Below are 19,456 nucleotides of genomic sequence, written 5' to 3' on the forward strand. Positions count from 1 at the left end.
GATTTGAAGGAAAGATGAAATTGTGAATGACGGACAGTCTGTGGGATGTTGTTCCAGATGGGAGGGGCAACACAAGAGAAGGCACGTTCGCCGTAAGCTTTTGTGTGGACGTTAGGGATGCAAAAAATGAGGCTATCTGAGGATGAGCGGAGGGTTCGAGTGGGTTTGTACACAAAGCAGAGGCAACAGACCTTGTATTGGATACGTGCGTCTACTGGAAGTCAATGCAATTGTCTGAGGTGGGGAGTGAAATATGTAGACGGTGGAAATGTGATCACGTATGCACTAGTTAGCACATTACATTCTCACATACTCTTCTATGCACTACAAGTCACATGTATGCACTAGTTAGCACATTACATTCTCACATACTCTTCTATGCACTACAAGTCACATGTATGCACTAGTTAGCACATTACATTCTCACATACTCTTCTATGCACTACAAGTCACATGTATGCACTAGTTAGCAAATATTACATTCTCACATTCTCTTCTATGCACTAAACGTCACATGTAAAACTGATCGAAAGCAGGACACAGCAACATTGGCACACCGGGTTCTTCAGCTTTTAAGATCATAATGCGACAACGTTCACAAACCTTTGTCCTCGTCAGTTCCTGTCCTGCATGTCAGTTCCTGTGCCATTGGGTTAGAGGAATCCTTTGTAAAGTCTTTGTTGTTGATAATGACACATATTCCTGAAATAAAAGAGTCAAATATACACTCTTTCTCGTAAAAAAATTTCTACTCGCATCTCAGATCTAGCTAGGCTTTTACATTGGACAAGACTATCCCTTTTTGGGTTATATACCAAACTCAACAGCTTGAGTGCTCTCTATGCACAGTATAATTTGTATGAATTCATTTCTTAATAGAAAGAAAATGAACTCATCCAAAAATTCAAACTCACCTCAGCAAGCACTGAGGGTGTTGATTTGTTTAATTTCATATAATATGACCAAGTGGAAGGATAATCTTATCCCATGTTAAAGCCTGTCCAGATCTGACAAGTTGAGTCGAACTCTTTTTACGAATAGTATTTAATTGTGCCAAATTAAGTCACTAAGGGATGAAAAATAAATAGTCGCCGTAATGGCTTGAGATTTACTGGCCGATGAGAATGCGTGATATATTGTGTAAAAAAATTCCATCTCACACGGCAGAAATTAATATGTAAAGCGCTTAGAGAACGTCAAGCGCTATATAAATCTCCCATATAAATACATAAATAAATACAAGGGTTTTATGCAAGTAATGCAAACATAACAAATCTCAAGTAGAAACGCTTACTTTTTTTTAATTTTTTTTAGAAGATTACAAGTATTTATACTGAAACTTGATTTGGCTAAAATGGAATACTGAAAAACTAAAAATAAGGGGTAAATTTAACGGGGGCGAGCCATTACAGAAGAAAAGAGGTTCCCCAATCTAAGTTAAATTCTAACGGCTGAATTTCAAAAATCCTATCTGCTATTAACACGTTCACTGAGATCTGTGTCTATGTTGCTGTTCATTTCTAGCTGCATTTTGTTCATAAACATATTGGTCTTGCTCGCTTGATTGCGCTTACTGAATGTAAGGCGTTATACGGGCGGGGATGTAGCTCAGTCGGTAGCGCGCTGGATTTGTATCCAGTTGGCCGCTGTCAGCGTGAGTTCGTCCCCACGTTCGGCGAGAGATTTATTTCTCAGAGTCAACTTTGTGTGCAGACTCTCCTCGGTGTCCGAACACCCCCGTGTGTACACGCAAGCACAAGACCAAGTGCGCACGAAAAAGATCCTGTAATCCATGTCAGAGTTCGGTGGGTTATAGAAACACGAAAATACCCAGCATGCTTCCTCCGAAAGCGGCGTATGGCTGCCTAAAGGGCGGGGTAAAAACGGTCATACACGTACAATTCCACTCGTGCAAAAAACACGAGTGTACGTGGGAGTTTCAGCCCACGAACGCAGAAGAAGAAGAAGAAGTAAGGCGTTATACAACTGTATGATAATTGTTACAATTCGTACTTAGCGTTTTCAACGTGTATATATGCTTGTTTGACTGATTTATTTCCATAACCTTTCTATATTGGAACAAAAACATAATATGATACCTTAATCCATGTAACAATACAACACACTATAACTTAGTATAATCATTTGACCTATCAGTCTGTAAATTGAAAGATCGAGCTACACACCCTGAGAAATATGATAATGAGACGTTCAGAGATAAATATTACAGCTAGGTCTATTGTTTGCATTCCGAACAGCCACATAATGAGGTCATTGCCATTTACACTGTACAGTCGAACCTGCCTCGGCGGCCACCTCTCTCATAAGAATCCCCGACACTGTTTGTAGTATACGTATGATTCACCGTACCATAGCTACCACCTGTCTTCAACTACCTCATGTGATAGGTCCCTTGGATGGTTGTTACATGTAGGTTCGACTGTACATGGTATTATGCATGCACATAAAAACGCAAGCCATTATATACGTATGATTCACCGTACCATAGCTACCACCTGTCTTCAACTACCTCATGTGATAGGTCCCTTGGATGGTTGTTACATGTAGGTTCGACTGTACATGGTATTATGCATGCACATAAAAACGCAAGCCATTATATTTCCAGGCGTTAACTTGCCTGTTATTCATCACCTTTTTTTCTGGTCTTATTTCATGTCTCTCTCTCTCTCTCTCTCTGTCTCTGTCTCTGTCTTTCTCTCTCTCTCTCTTTCTCTGTCTCTGTCTCTGTCTCTGTCTCTGTCTCTGTCTCTCTCTCTCTCTCTCTCTCTCTCTCTCTTTCCGGAGGAGGAGGAATTACTCAACTATTGCCCTTTACGCTTGCGTCCAGAAACAATTTTCACAAAAGGCCAAACCGTATGTAGCCTACATAGATTTTTGTAAGGCTTACGATAGCATTAAGCGCCCCGTGCTCTGGTCAGTGCTTTTTCGATTAGGCATACAAGGCAATATATTTAAGGTATTAAAGAGCATGTATGAAAATGTGAAAGCATGCGTGCGGTGCGGAAACGAATACACTGATTTCTTTGAATGTATGCACGGCCTTAAACAAGGTTGTGTAGCCTCACCGACAATTTTCTCGTTTCTGATCAACGAACTGGCGCAGGATGTCATACAACGAGGCAGACATGGGATACGTTTATCTCCGTCTGAGTTAGAACTGTTTGTAATGCTTTTTGCTGACGACATTGCGCTGTTATCCAGCACTGTAGTAGGCCTACAAAACCAGCTTAATGTCCTGCGCTGCTTTGCAGATAAACTGTGTCTGAACGTGAACTTGACAAAGACTTTTGTTTGTTTGTTTGCTTAACGCCCAGCCGACCACGAAGGGCCTTATCAGGGCGGTTTGACAAAGACTAAGGTCATGGTTTTTAGAAAGGGCGAGCACATTGCACAGAAAGAGAAGTGGTTCTACGGAATGGATCGTCTTGAGATTGTGAACTCGTTTAAATATCTCGGTGTAACCCTTTTCACCCAACTGAGCTGGAACATTGCAGTAGAAAAAGGGAGTGATCGAAATCGTTAGATTACTGAACAGACTTGGCTGCCATTCGGCAAAGGTGTTTTTCAAACTGTTTGACGCACGGATCGCCCCTATGCTCTTGTATGGTTCAGAACTATGGGGATATGGAAAGTATGACTCTGTGGAAAGGGTCCACCTGTTTGCGTGTAAAAAGTTTCTGAAAGTGACAATTCGAACTCCAAACAACATTGTGTATGGTGAATTGGGAAGACATCCGCTGTATATTAACTCTGCAGTCAGATGTGTGAAATACTGGTTTACACTGCTGAAGCAACCTGATTCAAGATATTCCAAGATTGCATATAAAGCTTTATGTAATTTGGTATCGAAGGGCCACACAAATTGCGGGTCTCACATGTGCATAGTCTTTTATGTTGTTATGGTTTTGTTGCTGTGTGGATGTACGGAATGGTTGGGAATGAGAAGTGTTTCTTACAAGAGTTTAAAGCCATATGTACTCGATGACTATACACGCTAATTGCTTTACCAACAGCTGGAGACATGCTAAATTAAGTTCCCTGCAAAATATTGTGGTCTAGGACCCCTTCAATGTTGAGATATGTTAATTTTCATTTTGATCTGGATCGTCCTATTTATAGATTTGCCAACAGAGGTAGCGTTGACGCAAGGGAAATAACTCCGCGTCTTTGTTTACATCCAAAGTTTTTGAGACTCTAAAACAAGCTGTAATGCATGTATATGGTCCGCGCATGGCGACATATCGTCATTACATGGTCTTATGGTGCGTTTGACATCGATTATGGGCAAACTACACTTTGTAAACACGGGAGCGCGTACATATTATGCCTTTAAAAGACGATTACAAGATTGTTTTTGTCAAGAATGCAGTGAACGTTTCGACATTTATAATTGTTACAAAACATGCTTGGAAAAAGAGAAATACATTGAATTAATCGAAGATATTAAGTACAGAGTTGCTCTTACTCGTTTCCGCGCAGGAGTATCCGAAATCAACGTTCACAAGTTTCGGTACGCACCAAACTAAACGAAAAGAAACAGTCCTCTCTGTACAGCTGACAAAGAAGATGAACACCATGTTGTATTTTTATGTCCTTTTTATCAAGACCTTCGAGCAAAGTATTTAAAAATCTCGAACTCTAAGACGCTGCAACAACAACTTGTGTATTTCTGTGGCAGTAATGAGGATAATGTGATGAACAGCTTCAGCAGATTTTGTGATCTTCATGTTACAGAAGAGACGAACCCTTATAAATCAGGTTCAGTGACATGTCATCAGGGTCTTAATGTATTTGTTGAATTCTATGCGTGACTATAATTTATAACTGTGCAGAGACTATTGCTGTTATTTTAACCACTATTTTAAGGGGCTGTGGCCTCAGACAATTAAAGATTTGTTCTTGTTCTTGTTCTTGTTCTCTCTCTCTCCCTCCCTCTCTGTTTCTCTCTCTCACACTCTCTCTCTCTCCCTCTCTGTTTCTCTCTCTCCCTCTCTGTTTCTCTCGCTCCTTCTTTCTCTCTCTCTCTCTCTCTCTCTCTCTCTCCCTCCCACCTCCCCCTCCCCCCCCTCTCTCTCTCTCTCTCTCTCTGACTTATGTTTATAATTTATGTATTCAACACAATGTTTTTCCAAAAGAATTTAAAAAAGCGAAAGTCATACCTTTGCCAAAGAAAAAAGGTTCTCAAGACTTAAATGATTTTAGACCTATATCTTTGTTATCTGTATTATCTAAGCCTCTTGAAAGGCATGTTCAAAAACATCTGGTTACTTATTTGGAGGACCACAATCTCTTGCATCAACTTCAGTCTGGTTTTCGCTCTCAACATTCATGTAACACTGCCCTTGCCAGATTAACTGATTCATGGTACTCATCCATTAATAGGTTAGACATTTCTGGTGATGTTTTCTTGGACCTAAAAAAAGCTTTTGACCTCGTGGATCATGAGATCCTTCTACAGAAATTAAAATGTTATTTGAAAAGTTCTAGCACTGTCGCTTTTTTTAACTCTTATCTTAGAGAGAGGGTTCAATCTGTATACGTACACGATACGTACTCTTCTCAGGGCACTGTGAAATGTGGAGTGCCACAGGGGTCTGTTTTGGGACCTGTATTATTTTGCATGTATATAAATGATTTGCCCTTGTACCTACAGTCTGAATCTGTTGAGTGTCATATGTTAGCAGATGATACTACCTTACATGCAACAGGGAAAAGCCCTGCACAAATTCAAGAAAAATTGCAACAGAGCCTAAACGATGTTTCTGAGTGGTGTTCTGCAAATCGTATGCTTATTAATCCAGATAAAACAAAGTCTATGATAATCAGCACTCGCCAAAAACATCAACTTTCAGAAATGACTCTGAGTCTGTCCCTAAATGAGCACTCCATTGAGCAAGTAGCTGAGCACCGTTTACTGGGACTTACTGTTGATAATAATCTCAAATGGCAGACTCACATCAATGGAACCTGCAAAAAAATTGCTAAAAACCTGTTTCTTTTGTCAAAGTTACAAAGCATTATTAATCTAGACACAAGAAAACTATTTTACAATGCCCACATAAAACCCCATATTGATTATGCTTCCATAGTATGGGACGGGTGTAGTGAAGTTCACTTGAAGAAGCTGAACTCGCTCCAGCGTAGAGCTGCTAAACTAGTTCTGCCCAGTCCATCTCTTTCTACAAAGGAAAAGATGAAAAGTATTGGGATGTTAAGCTTAAAAAAGCAACTTTTGTATAATAAATGTTCATTTATGTATAAAGTCGTCTATAAGGACGCCCCAACATATCTTATACAACTCTTCAAATCATCTCCGTCATATTATTCAAACACTCGAAATAATCTTGCCTTGTCAAGGCCCCGCATCGATTTGTTTAAAACGAGTTTTTCTTATTCTGGTGCGTTCCTTTGGAATTCACTACCTGTAAATATCAAGTCATGTCTGTCATTATCTTCTTTTAAAAGACAGCTCCGAAAGCACCTCTCTAACGACTAAGTCGGTGTACAGTTTGTGCGAATGTGTGTGAGGATGTGTGAAAGAGAAAGTGTATAGTATGCTTCCATTAACAAGCACACTTTTGAATTTTTTTTTTTATATTTTTACTTTGTTATACTTTTCCCTACATAATTTTGTTTTATTTGATTTTTTGTGTGTGATTTATTTTTTATTTTTTATTCTTCAATGTGTTCTTTGTTTCATGTGTGTATCATAGTAGGGACTAGCTGTAAGAAAGGACCATATGGACCTAATGCTATCATCCCTCGGTAATAAAGTTTTCGAGTTCGAGTTCGAGTTCGAGTTCTCTCTCTCTCTCTCTAATATCGAAAAACAAGCGGCATTTACCTCTTGGCTCGGCATCCATTTTGTAGACATTGCGATTGTCTTCATCCTCATCACCTTCATCAACGTGGTGGCTCAAGCTCGTTGCCATGGTGACTGTGTAATCTGTTATGTACTGTGCCACACCTGCAACGCATTACAATGTTTTGTCTTTAAAGACGGTCCTGAATTGTGCCCGAAGTCAACTACGTGAAGACTTCGCGTATTCTTTTTACCGAAAACTCAGTGCTACAGCTTCGTACGGCCAGCTTCGCGAAGTATACTTCACGTAGTCGACTTCGCCCAGTTAAGGACAGGCTTTAGGATCTTATATATTTGATAATGATAAAATGTTTAAAAAAACAAAAACACCAACACCAACACCAACAACACCAACAACACCAACACCAACAACAACAACACCAACACCAACAACAACAAACAGATTCTGAATAATGCCAACCAAAAGACCTTGTTTTGTTCCGAGAGAGCTATGTGGGTGGGTTGTACCTGCTTATTGCTAAGTGTATTGGATGGTTGGTTTCTTGCCTACAGCTCTTTCCGGGTAAGATATATAATACTGGCAGTCAGTCGTGCCTGAAATTACAAAATCATATTTCTCGGAGGACTAAGGAGGAGGAAGAGGTTGTTGTTGATGAATTTTCTTTCCACGACAACACCAACAACACCAACACCAACAACACCAACAACACCAACACCAACAACAACAACACCAACACCAACAACAACAAACACCAACAACAACACCAACACCAACAACACCAACACCAACAACACCAACACCAACAACACCAACAACACCAACACCAACAACAACAACACCAACACCAACAACAACAAACAGATTCTGAATAATGCCAACCAAAAGACCTTGTTTTGTCACTCTTAGCTTAGTAGACAAGTTGTGTGGTTTTCTCGTTGAAACCTACGCTTCCTAATTTGTATTTATTATTTAAGACCATGGATTTAGACAAATTGATTGTTTTTCTGACAGTCATCACAGATCCAACAAACAAATGAAGCAAGCATTGAAGTAGCTGTATCAAAAGACCGGTAACCAAAATACCTGCGATGTTGCCACACAGCTTAATATTGTATTTCTCTGAGCTGCACATTAAGTGACAATATCGACATTTGACAGTAAGGTCGTTGTTGTTTATAACACAGATAAAATACCGCGTGGTTGCAGTTTTAATTATCCCGAGCTGCACAAAGCGCAGAAGCTGACACTTTCGATTATACATTAGATGACAGTGAAGGCGTTATGTTTTGTAACCGTGACCGCTATATGTATATATATAGATGTATGTATAAAAGGAGCCGTGTGCTTTGTATCTCAGTTAAGCTAATGAACACCCATGAGGAAGGCGCACATGCCGAAATATTGGGACAAACAGAGCTCGCTTGTTGATTTCTTTGCCTTCTCCTCTCAAGGTATATCTATATATAAATACGACTAGTGTCTGTCTGTCTGTCTGTCTGTCTGTCTGTCTGTCTGTCTGTCTGTCTGTTCGCGATGCACGGCCAAAGTTCTCGGTGGATCTTTTTCAAATTTGGACACCGTATTCAGCTACACCCCGGACACAACCTCATCGATGAGATATTTCAACACGTGCTCTCAGCGCGCAGCGCTGTGCGCGCTGAACCGATTTTGTTGTTGTTGTTGTTGTTTTTGTTGTTGTTGTTGTTGTCGGGATCCACTACCAGTAACTCTTCCTTATCTTCTCCAGTGTTTTCAGCCGCGATTATCTCCCTTCCTCCGTGTGGCGTCAATCCATATTCCCGTTACTACGTTACTATTTTTAGAAGGTCACTGCACGTTACTATTTTTAGAAGGTCTCCAGTGTTTTGCGCGTTTATCTCCTTTCCTTCGTGCGCCGCCGAAGCCGGCGTACATCCGGCAAAGCCGGGTCCCAGGCGCAGCCTGGTATTCATTCGGCTCTACTTCTTCCCGGCGAAGTCGGTACCCGGCGAAGCGGGTAATCATCTATAACATCAGAAATTGTGAAAGAATATATATATATATATTATATATATATATGGTAGTAAAACAATGGTCCTCCTCTGGACTAGATATTTCTGTTGATACTCTCTCCCCTCGGGGTAGAAGTTTCTCTTTGAAATCTCGGTCCCGTCCGAGGAGGGTCTGATTTCCCCAATAGGGCTGTCTGTGAAGGGACACATTGTTTTCTCTCTCTGTTTTTCTCTGCTAAGAAATTTTAACAAATCTCAGTAGAAAGTCTCTGCTGACTTTCAATTGTTTCTTTCACAACTTCTGATATTTTATATTTCCCCTGCAGTTGCAAATATCATTTGGTAAAATACCAGAATTGAGCAGCCGCCATACATTTTCTGTCCACTAATTTCAGGTACTATTCGGTAAAATGCCTAGATCGAACACCTACCAGAGATTTTTATATCCCATAAGTTCAAGTTGCGATCATTTGGTGAAATATCAGAAATGAACAGCTAACAGAAATGTTATTTGCAAACGTTTTTATGGTTTTATTCAATGGAATACCGGAATCAAACAGCTACAAGAGATTTCTTTTCCAAGAATGTTTGGTATTATTCATTAAAATGCCTCGTTTGAATAGCTACCAGAGAGTGTCTTTCCAATAAGTTTCAGTAGCGATCATTTTGTGAAATACCAAAATTGTACAGCTATCACATTTTTTTCTCAATGATATATACCAGGATTAAACAGCTTCTAGAGATTTCTTTTCCAAGAATGTTTGGTACTATTCATTAAAATGCCTCGTTTGAATAGCTACCAGAGAGTATCTTTCCAATAAGTTTCAGTAGCGATCTTTCGGTGAAATATCAAAATTTAACATCCATCACATTTGTCTCTCTCAAATAGTTTCAGGTATCATTCAATGACATACCAGGATTTAAGAGCTAAAAGAGATTTTCTCAAATACTTTTTGTGAAATACTGGAAACTAACAGTCATCAGACAAATCAAAATCGAGAAGGCGAGAAACAGGAGCTTGACGGTAACGGCGACAAACGAACAAACACGTAGGCTACGTGTTGCTCCGTTCTTTCTTGTCGCCAACTTGACCCATTTCTGAGTTTCCGAACATGAATGCTACCCGGTACGGATGTATTGAAAGCTCCGGTAAAACCCGACCGGATGTTTCTACTTGATACGCTAAGCGGGTCTGGTCTAGAATGAAAAAATAAATAAAAAAATAAAAAACGCGTGATTTTCTGTCAGATAAAACGTGGATAAATAGAAAAAAAAATAGTAACAGGAAATAAAATGAACAAAAGCACTGTTTAGCTTTTGGGCACAAATCCAAATCGCAAGAAGAAAAAAGCTTACTTTGCTTTACTTTTTTGCTTGGTCTGCTGCCCCAGGAACACGAACGTGCAGTACTGCTACACAATATATCTCCCGGAAAACAACCGCCCATAAAATGTGTGTGACCGGCACGGTTGGCCTAGTGGTAAGGAGTCCGCCCCGTGATCGGGAGGTCGTGGGTTCGAACCCCGGCCGGGTCATACCTAAGACTTTAAAATTGGCAATCTAGTGGCTGCTCCGCCTGGCGTCTGGCATTATGGGGTTAGTGCTAGGACTGGTTGGTCCGGTCGCACGTTATATGTCAAAGCAGCACCGCCCTGATATGGCCCTTCGTTGTCGGCTGGGCGTTAAGCAAACAAACAAACAAACACACCATAAAATGTGGCTTTGCACAAGTACAACACTATTGAAAAAAATGACTGTGTTTCTCTGTGTTCCTGTTCCTCTTACCCTTTAGCTAGGATTGAGGTAACTGAAATGTTATCGTAATTATATTGTTCATTGTGCGATGCAGGTCAACTGATACCTATGCCAAAAGCAGTGCGGACACTCCAACATGTACATGTAAGCTTAGTTGCATTCGTGTCAAAAACATACACCGATTGTGACTATGGTATAAACCACTGAGTTATATATATATATAGACTGTGTATATAGGCCTACATCTCTGTGGTATTAACCCAAGTTTGCTATACATAGCTTTGGAAAACGTATGCGAGGAGCATTCCTTTGGGTTATTTACATTGCACTGACTTGAAGAGTGCAAAACATGACGTGTGCAACACTGACAGGGATCGCAACACGGTGGCCTAATGGTAAGGCGTGTGTGTGTGTGTGTGTGTGTGTGTGTGTGTGTGTGTGTGTGTGTGTGTGTGTGTGTGTGTGTGTGTGTCTGCCTGTGTGTGTGTCATGGGTTCGAACCCCGGCCGGGTCATACCTAAGACTTTAAAATTGGCAATCTAGTGGCTGCTCCGCCTGGCGTCTGGCATTATGGGGTTAGTGCTAGGACTGGTTGGTCCGGTGTCAGAATAATGTGACTAGGTGAGACATGAAGCCTGTGCTGCGACTTCTGTCTTGTGTGTGGCGCACGTTAAATGTCAAAGCAGCACCGCTCTGATATCACCCTTCGTGGTGGACTGGGCGTTAAGCAAACAAACAAACAAACAAACAAACAAACACTGACAGGGCAAAAGTATTGCCCAGTTGCGTACTCGAGCTGTTTGCAGCAGAATTGCCTTGACTGGGATAATAACTTGAAAAGAAAACAACACATCAACCTCTACCTCAATAAGAAAACCACACAACTTTCCTACACAGCTAGAAATGACGAAACAAGGTCTTTGGGTTTTAGCATTTTTCAGAATGACGTGTTGTTGTTGTTGTTGTTGTTGTTGTTGTTGTTGTGTGTGTGTGTGTGTGTGTGTGTGTGTGTGTGTGTCTGTGCGTGCGTGCGTGCGCGCGTGCGTGTGTGTGTGTTTGTTTGCCTTGCACGTTAAATCACGTATCAAAGCGGCTCCATAATTATGACACCCTTATTGCAGCAGCAAAGAAAGTTTCCTGCAAACCCCTTTTCCATGAGGAAGTTGGAGGGAAGTAAAGAGGCGTTTGAAGTTCGAGACATAAATTATACCGCTTCCCATATTTGGAAATATGATAGGCGAGTAGGGGATTTCTCTAGTAAGCCCAACCCAAAGATACCCGAAATCGTGTTTTCTAATATCTCAGAGAATACCACTTCAACTGCTCTAGTGCAAGTCCGGGGTATTAACCACTGAGTTATATATAGACTGTGTATCAGTATTGGCGTTAACCGGTAATTCCGGTATTTTACCGGTTGAAATGAGAAAATACCGGAAAATAATTGGCTGCCGGTATAACCTACCGGTTGATTTTTAGAACTACCGTTTTTTCGCTGGTAAAACAACAAAACCAGTACTCTGAGTTGGACTCTTACTGGTTCCAATGACCAGCCTACCTTTTTTTCTGGATAGTTTTCATCATACAAGTATGTGTACCAGTTTGAAAAAATATTAGCGCCATCACTGTGTGTATACATCTCTGTGGTATCGACTCATGTTTGCTGTACATAGCTTTGGCAACAGTATACGAGAAGCATGCTTTGGGGTTATTTGAATTGCACTTGAAGAGTGCAACACATGACGAGTGCAACACTCACTGACATGGCACAAGTATTGCCCAGCGGCGTATTCGAGCAGTTTGCAGCAAATTTGCTTTGACTGGGATACAGAAATCCGACTGTCGGCTCGAATGTTAATAACTTGAAAAGAAAACAACACATCAACCTTGAAAATAGACATGAGCAAAATACAGTCTGACATGTTGTTTCAACACGCCTGCGAAGTAGGGCAAAGGCCCGTATCTAATTCCGACCGATTTTTGGCGTACCTAAATTCGACCGATTTTCCTATTCACATTAAATGACGAAGTTCTTAAACCATCACAACCAAAGGAATGCCATTCATACAAGCGAACAGTCATGTTTGTGACCGGTTTACTGCGCAATGCAAACCTCACCGTACTTCACTGAGCAGGTGCAAGATTTGTCACAGTGATCTGTGTGCAGCTGTGCACCATCCTGGCAACCAACTCCGCCCTCACTACCACCCGACTGCCAACAACGACAACTAAAATAATGAGCAGTAAAAGTCATGTATCTTACCTTCTGAACAATTCTACTGGATGCAAAACTCCACACAAACACGCCAAATACGCACAAAAACATGCACTGTCTTTTGGACACAGCTTCGCGTCTGCCTCGTGTGTACAGTAGTGTGTGAATAACGACACTTTCCACTTGGCCGATCAATGCATGCGAGCAGAGAGAACTAGGGCGTTGTACGCACAAATGCTGGGCTCAGGCCTTGAAGGGGGACACTAACTCCTAGCTGTGTTTATTTTAAATTTCTTTACAGCGAGCTGCGGCGCAGTGGTTACGACATGTGTGGTGATGTATTCCTTTTTACATTTAGTCAAGTTTTGACTAAATGTTTTAACATAGAGGGGGGAATCGAGACGAGGGTCGTGGTGTATGTGTGTCTGTGTGTCTGTCTGTCTGTCTGTCACAGCGTGTAGAGCGATTCAGACTAAACTACTGGACCGATCTTTATGAAATTTGACATGAGAGTTCCTGGGTATGAAATCTCCAAACGTTTTTTTCATTTGTTTGATAAATGTCTTTGATGACGTCATATCCGGCTTTTCGTGAAAGTTGAGGCGGCACTGTCACGCTCTCATTTTTCAACCAAATTGGTTGAAATTTTGGTCAAGTAATCTTCGACGAAGCCCGGACTTCGGTATTGCATTTCAGCTTGGTGGCTTAAAAATTAATTAATGACTTTGGTCATTAAAAATCTGAAAATTGTAAAAAAAATAAAAATTTATAAAACGATCCAAATTTACGTTTATCTTATTCTCCATCATTTGCTGATTCCAAAAACATATAAATATGTTATATTTGGATTAAAAACAAGCTCTGAAAATTAAATATATAAAAATTATTATCAAAATTAATTTTTCGAAATCAATTTAAAAACACTTTCATCTTATTCCTTGTCGGTTCCTGATTCCAAAAATATATAGATATGATATGTTTGGATTAAAAACACGCTCAGAAAGTTAAAACGAAGAGAGGTACAGAAAAGAGTGCTATCCTTCTCAGCGCAACGAATACCCCGCTCTTCTTGTCTTCTTCCACGGGCACTGCCTTTGCCACGGGCGGTGGAGTGACGATGCTACGAGTATACGGTCTTGCTGCGTTGCGGTGCGTTCAGTTTCATTCTGTGAGTTCGACAGCTACTTGACTAAATATTGTATTTTCGCCTTACGCGACTTGTTATATTTAGTCAAGTTTTGACTAAATATTTTAACATCGAGGGGGAATCGAAACGAGATGTCGTGGTGTATGTGCGTGTGTGCGTGTGTGTGTGTGTGTGTGTGTGTGTGTGTGTGTGTGTGTGTGTGTGTGTGCGCGTGTGTGTGTGTGTGTGTGTGTGTGTGTGTTTTTTTTCCTTGTGTTTACATTTAGTCAAGTTTTGACTAAATGTTTTAACGTAGAGGGGGGAATCGAGACGAGGGTCGTGGTGTATGTGCGTGTGTCTGTCTGTCTGTGTGTGTGTGTGTGTGTGTAGAGCGATTCAGAGTAAACTACTCGACCGATCTTTATGACATTTGACATGAGAGTTCCTGGGTATGAAATCCCCGAACGTTTTTTTCATTTTGTTGATAAATGTCTTTGATGACGTCATATCCGGCTTTTCGTGAAAGTTGAGGCGGCACTGTCACGCCCTCATTTTTCAACCAAATTGGTTCAAATTTTGGTCAAGTAATCTTCGACAAAGCCCGGACGCAAAATTTTTTTTCACACGTCAGTTGCGGGCTTCCAATCCCGAAGGCTGGTTCCGAGTAACTACGAACGTAATCGGAAGTTCCGATGTTTACCAAGTCGAACACTATCCTTGCGTCATCCAGGGAGATACTGTACAGATCTCTGCGTCATCTTTGACTTTGCAAGCAGCTTCGGAGATTTCAAAACAACGTTTTTGCCCCAAAAAAGATTGTGGGCTCTTTTTTTTCCTCCTCAAGTTATTTTGGACGTTGAGCGTGGTTTGTCAGACCTATAGCGTTTCGGTTTTTAGTCAAGTTACAAAATGGCAGTCCAAGGCAAGGAGCGAAGGTGATCAATTCGGAAAGAATCTCCAATGATGTTTGCTAATGCGAGAGAATTGGGACGGGCGAACCATTGCATATTAACCAGAGGTAAGTTTCCATGTTTCGTTTTATACTTAGAGTGGGTCTTTGCGAGTATGTGTTGCAACATGTGTCACTCCGCTCACTGTCACTGTGTGACAAACGGATTTGCACATAATTATATTGGAGTTATGTGACGCAGGTGTACAACATTTCATGGGCCACGAACTTTGAGTAGGCACCGTGCGGTGAAATATTGTCCGTACCAGTGCAGTGCTGTCACGTGTGAGATGTGACCAATCAGAGAAGAGTATTGACTGAGGTCACGTTTGTAGATAGATTAGACAGCAGAGCTTTGCAGACCATCGACAAGAGAAGACGGGTCTCTTACTAGCAAAGTTTCTCACCGGGCGCTGGGAGGTCGGTTAGACTCGTGCCGCGGTACTGAATCGGTGGATTCGACTGCTGTGTTTACAGGTATTTATTGAATTGATATTTTGCTCGGAGATATTATTTTGCTCGGAAATATTGACTTGAGAAATGACCGGGAGAGTCATGTATGAATTGGCTGAAAAGCGTGCGTTGATGTCAGCCATTGTTGAAAAGGGAATGTTTACATGTTTTTCGGAAATGAAGTCGCTTATGAGTAAGCGGGTGTATATACTGTAACCGCATAAGTTAGTTGACGGTAGTGATAAAGAATGTCATAAAAGTTTATTCAAGTATGGAGACTTATGGTAGTTTAAACTTGTGTATTTTAGCATCCCGGGCCGAGTGGGTCGCGGAAGTATCCCGGGCCGAGAGCGGTCGCGGAAGTGGGAACGAGACGGGAGGTTCTACCCTTACGCCCGAGCCGTGAGCTGTGGGGAGTGCAGGAGGGGAGACAGCGTGAAGCGCTGTAAAACGGGAACCCCGTCCCCATTCCACCACACGAAGCCAGTTTGTGTGGGTGGGGTGGAGCAGTACGTGCCACTGAATATGTGAGTACGACTGGGAGAAATTAACCAGCGTGATAGCTGTACGGAGATACGTTTCCCAAGTGAACAACCACGAGACGTCGAGCGTCGGGGTTTTTATCATCTGTGTGTAACAGAAGTGAATATTGACAGAAGTATTGCTTGAGACAATGACTTCGTGTATAGTGAGACAGACCAATCCCAAATGTTACGGCTGGAATTTACGTGTGTATGTCTGTATGTATGTCTATTTACTCCTATCAGAAATTGTGCGTGCTTCTCTCTGTTTACTACCTAGCCTTCACACACACACACACAACACTCCAACCAGGCACAAAGACACGAACACAGTTACAGCCCTTTGCCCCTGTACCTCTATTAGAATGTTCAATCACAACATAAATATATTATTCTACATCCATTCTACAGATCACTTTCGCTCAACATGGAAGTTCTATTTCTGTTAACACACAGAAGTCTAACTGCACATAATTACAACATACTCTTCCTGAACACAGGAACCAGCTGGGAAAATAGTATATCCTGACTTCCGTGATAAACGGTAATTCTCGGCAGCTGTGACCATATCATCAAGTTTAACAAGACCTCTCTCTCGAATGAAAGTTGCTAAGTCAGCTGATACACTTGCAAGGAATTGTTCTCCCAGAATCAAGTTCACTAGACCATCAACATCTGTGGTTATGTCAGATAGCGCAACCCAACGATCAAACAATCGTCGTAACTCAATCCCAAAAGTTTGGAACGGTTCATTTTCTCTTGGTTTACTATATCTGAGTTTTTGTCTAACACTTTCAGATGTGCACCGAAAGGTCTTCAGCAAGTTTTCTTTCAAACATTGGTATGTTAGTTCACCAGCAGCAGCAAGGCTATGGTATAGGTTTAATGCATTGCCCTCTAAAAGAGCAGACAAGTACGTGATCCATCTTGTCTCTTCCCATCCCAGGGATTTTGCATGAGTTTCAAATCGGAACAAGTATGAGTCTATATCATCTTGCTGTTCCCTGAATGCAGGGAGCCTGGTGTGAGAATCCCGATCATTTTGCGGTGTACGCGAACCAGCACTAAGTTCAGCCTGCCTAATCTCAAGTTCTCTTTGTTTTAACTGGTGTTCCATTTCTTTATCCCTTCGTCTTTCTTCCATTTCCAATTCTTTTTGTCTTCGACTTTCTTCAATTTGTGCATCTTCCCTTTCTTTTTGTCTATCTGATTCTTTTTCTCGTTTTCTCTCCAAACGATCAAAACTCTCTTTCACGTATTTCTCACGTTTCTCTGCAGCCAGACCCAAAGTCTCTGCCTGTTTTACAAACTTTTCAAACAACGCATCATAATCATCTTCGCTCTCCATTGTGTAAGTTTTGAACTTTCAAAATCACACCAAAATATGTCCAAGTTTAGAAACAACAAATTTGAAAAAGTTTCACAGAATAATGCAAGTTCAAGCAATCTACTTGAAAACTGTACCACAAAAAATCTTTCACCAGATACAATAGTCAACGTAAGACTATATCCAAACACGTTTTGGCGTAAATCTTACGCAAAAAATATCCAACAGTTTTAATCAAAGTCAAATATTCAGTCAATGAAGTCAAAACGAATCTTCATACAAGTACAAACAAAACAACAACCCCAAACCACAAATAGTAGGAAAAATTCAAAGTTCAAAAATGCAAACACAAATAAATACTTAAGACTAATCAACAATCTAAATACTAAATCAAAAAACCAAACTCAAAATAAGTAAAGTTCATCTAAAAAAGACGCAGTTGGAAGCAAAATGAAAACAAAGTTCCAACAAAAAATTTATGAAGTAGAACAATCTATACTAAACTAAAAAAAAAAAAAACCACAGTTTTAAATAGTAGCTTAAAATAACTATATTATACAACTACTAATGAAATTAACCTAATTTAAATCAACAAGACAACAAAAAATGTAGTTGGAGGCAAATAAAACAAATTCCACAAAAAAAATATTAAAGTGACACAATCACCAAACAGCAGACTAAATTAAACCAAAAAAAAAAATTCAAAGTACCTAATCTACTACCATAGCGAATAACAAACCAAAAATAAACTAAAACTTAACTAATTAAAGTCTATATCAAAATATCACAACTAATTACCTTAATTATTTACAACAAACTTACAAAATCAACAAAATCAATGCTACAAAATCAATAAACCTAATCAATCACACTAACAAAAACAAAAAAAAATTCAAAATCAAATCATAAAATTTCAAAATCAAAAAGAACAAAATTAATCAAAGTTAATCAACTTAACAAAGGCAAAGGGCAATAAACAACAGATAGATCCCTATTCCAAAGCAGAAAGAAAAAATGTTCTAAATATTTTACAAAATGAAAGCACAGAAAAGAGCAATGAAAGAGAAATGAAAGACCCCACAGGAAGAAAAATGAAGCTAATCCCTCAGTGCTTAGAACTGTACAGTAAGCACTACCGTAAAACTGGAGACGGTAACAGTACAAAACAGGACATCAACGATACAACTACTGATCTGAAAAATCTCTGTCTGCGTGACCTACTGCCAAAAATTCTAAAAAACCGAACACAGGGGACAAAATTAAATTTAGCAAAGCAGGGAAACAACTACAAATTTTAACTAACACAGAGTAATCGGGGTCACCAAATGTTACGGCTGGAATTTACGTGTGTATGTCTGTATGTATGTATATCTACTCCTATCAGAAATTGTGCGTGCTACTCTCTGTTTACTATCTAGCCTTCACACACACACACACACACATTCCAACCAGGCACAAAAACACGAACACAGTTACGGCCCTTTGCCTCTGTACCTCTATTAGAATGTTCAATAACACAACATAAACATATTATTCTTCATCCATTCTACAGATCACTCCCGCTCAACATGGAAGTTCTATTTCTGTTAACACACAGAGTCTAACTGCACAAAATTACATACATGTTACTTTGTCATGCAGTCTACAATTCACGTGCACACACGTATAACACTTTAAGCTTTGTTCCGTGAGAGCCCGTCTGTCTCACTACACACGAAGTCATTGTCTCAAGCAATACTTCTGTCAATATTCACTTCTGTTACACACAGATGATAAAAACCCCGACGCTCGACGTCTCGTGGTTGTTCACTTGGGAAACGTATCTCCGTACAGCTATCACGCTGGTTAATTTCTCCCAGTCGTACTCACATATTCAGTGGCACGCACTGCTCCACCCCACCCACACAAACTGACTTCGTGTGGTGGAATGGGGACGGGGTTCCCGTTTTACAGCGCTTCACGCTGTCTCCCCTCCTGCGCTCCCCACAGCTCACGGCTCGGGCGTAAGGGTAGAACCTCCCGTCTCGTTCCCACTTCCGCGACCGCTCTCGGCCCGGGATATTTCCGCGACCCACTCGGCCCGGGATGCTAAAATACACAAGTTTAAACTACCATAAGTCTCCATACTTGAATAAACTTTTATGACATTCTTTATTACTATCGTCAACTAACTTATGCGGTTACAGTATATACACCCGCTTACTCATAAGCGACTTCATTTCCGAAAAACATGTAAACATTCCCTTTTCAACAATGGCTGACATCAACGCACGCTTT

The 19,456-nt window shown here is 40.6% G+C and overlaps 1 protein-coding gene across 2 annotated transcripts in view; it reads right to left on the reverse strand.

Annotated features, from left to right (window-relative positions):
• LOC138971544 (lipoxygenase homology domain-containing protein 1-like) overlaps nt 1-13,001 on the reverse strand; it is a 39,894-nt gene extending 26,893 nt beyond the window's left edge. For both annotated transcript variants that reach the window (XR_011457285.1, XM_070344291.1), the window contains exons 1-3: nt 12,852-13,001; nt 6,866-6,988; nt 604-702 (exon numbers count right to left, since the gene is read on the reverse strand). Coding sequence is in view for 1 of the 2 variants with exons in the window: in XM_070344291.1 (XP_070200392.1) it covers nt 604-702; nt 6,866-6,953 (187 nt within the window). In the remaining variant the exon portion in view is untranslated. The remainder of the gene's footprint in view (nt 1-603; nt 703-6,865; nt 6,989-12,851) is intronic.
• Between the last annotated feature and the right edge of the window lie 6,455 nt (nt 13,002-19,456).

Source organism: Littorina saxatilis, linkage group LG7 (genome assembly GCF_037325665.1).
Source record: "Littorina saxatilis isolate snail1 linkage group LG7, US_GU_Lsax_2.0, whole genome shotgun sequence".
NCBI lineage: Eukaryota > Metazoa > Mollusca > Gastropoda > Littorinimorpha > Littorinidae > Littorina > Littorina saxatilis.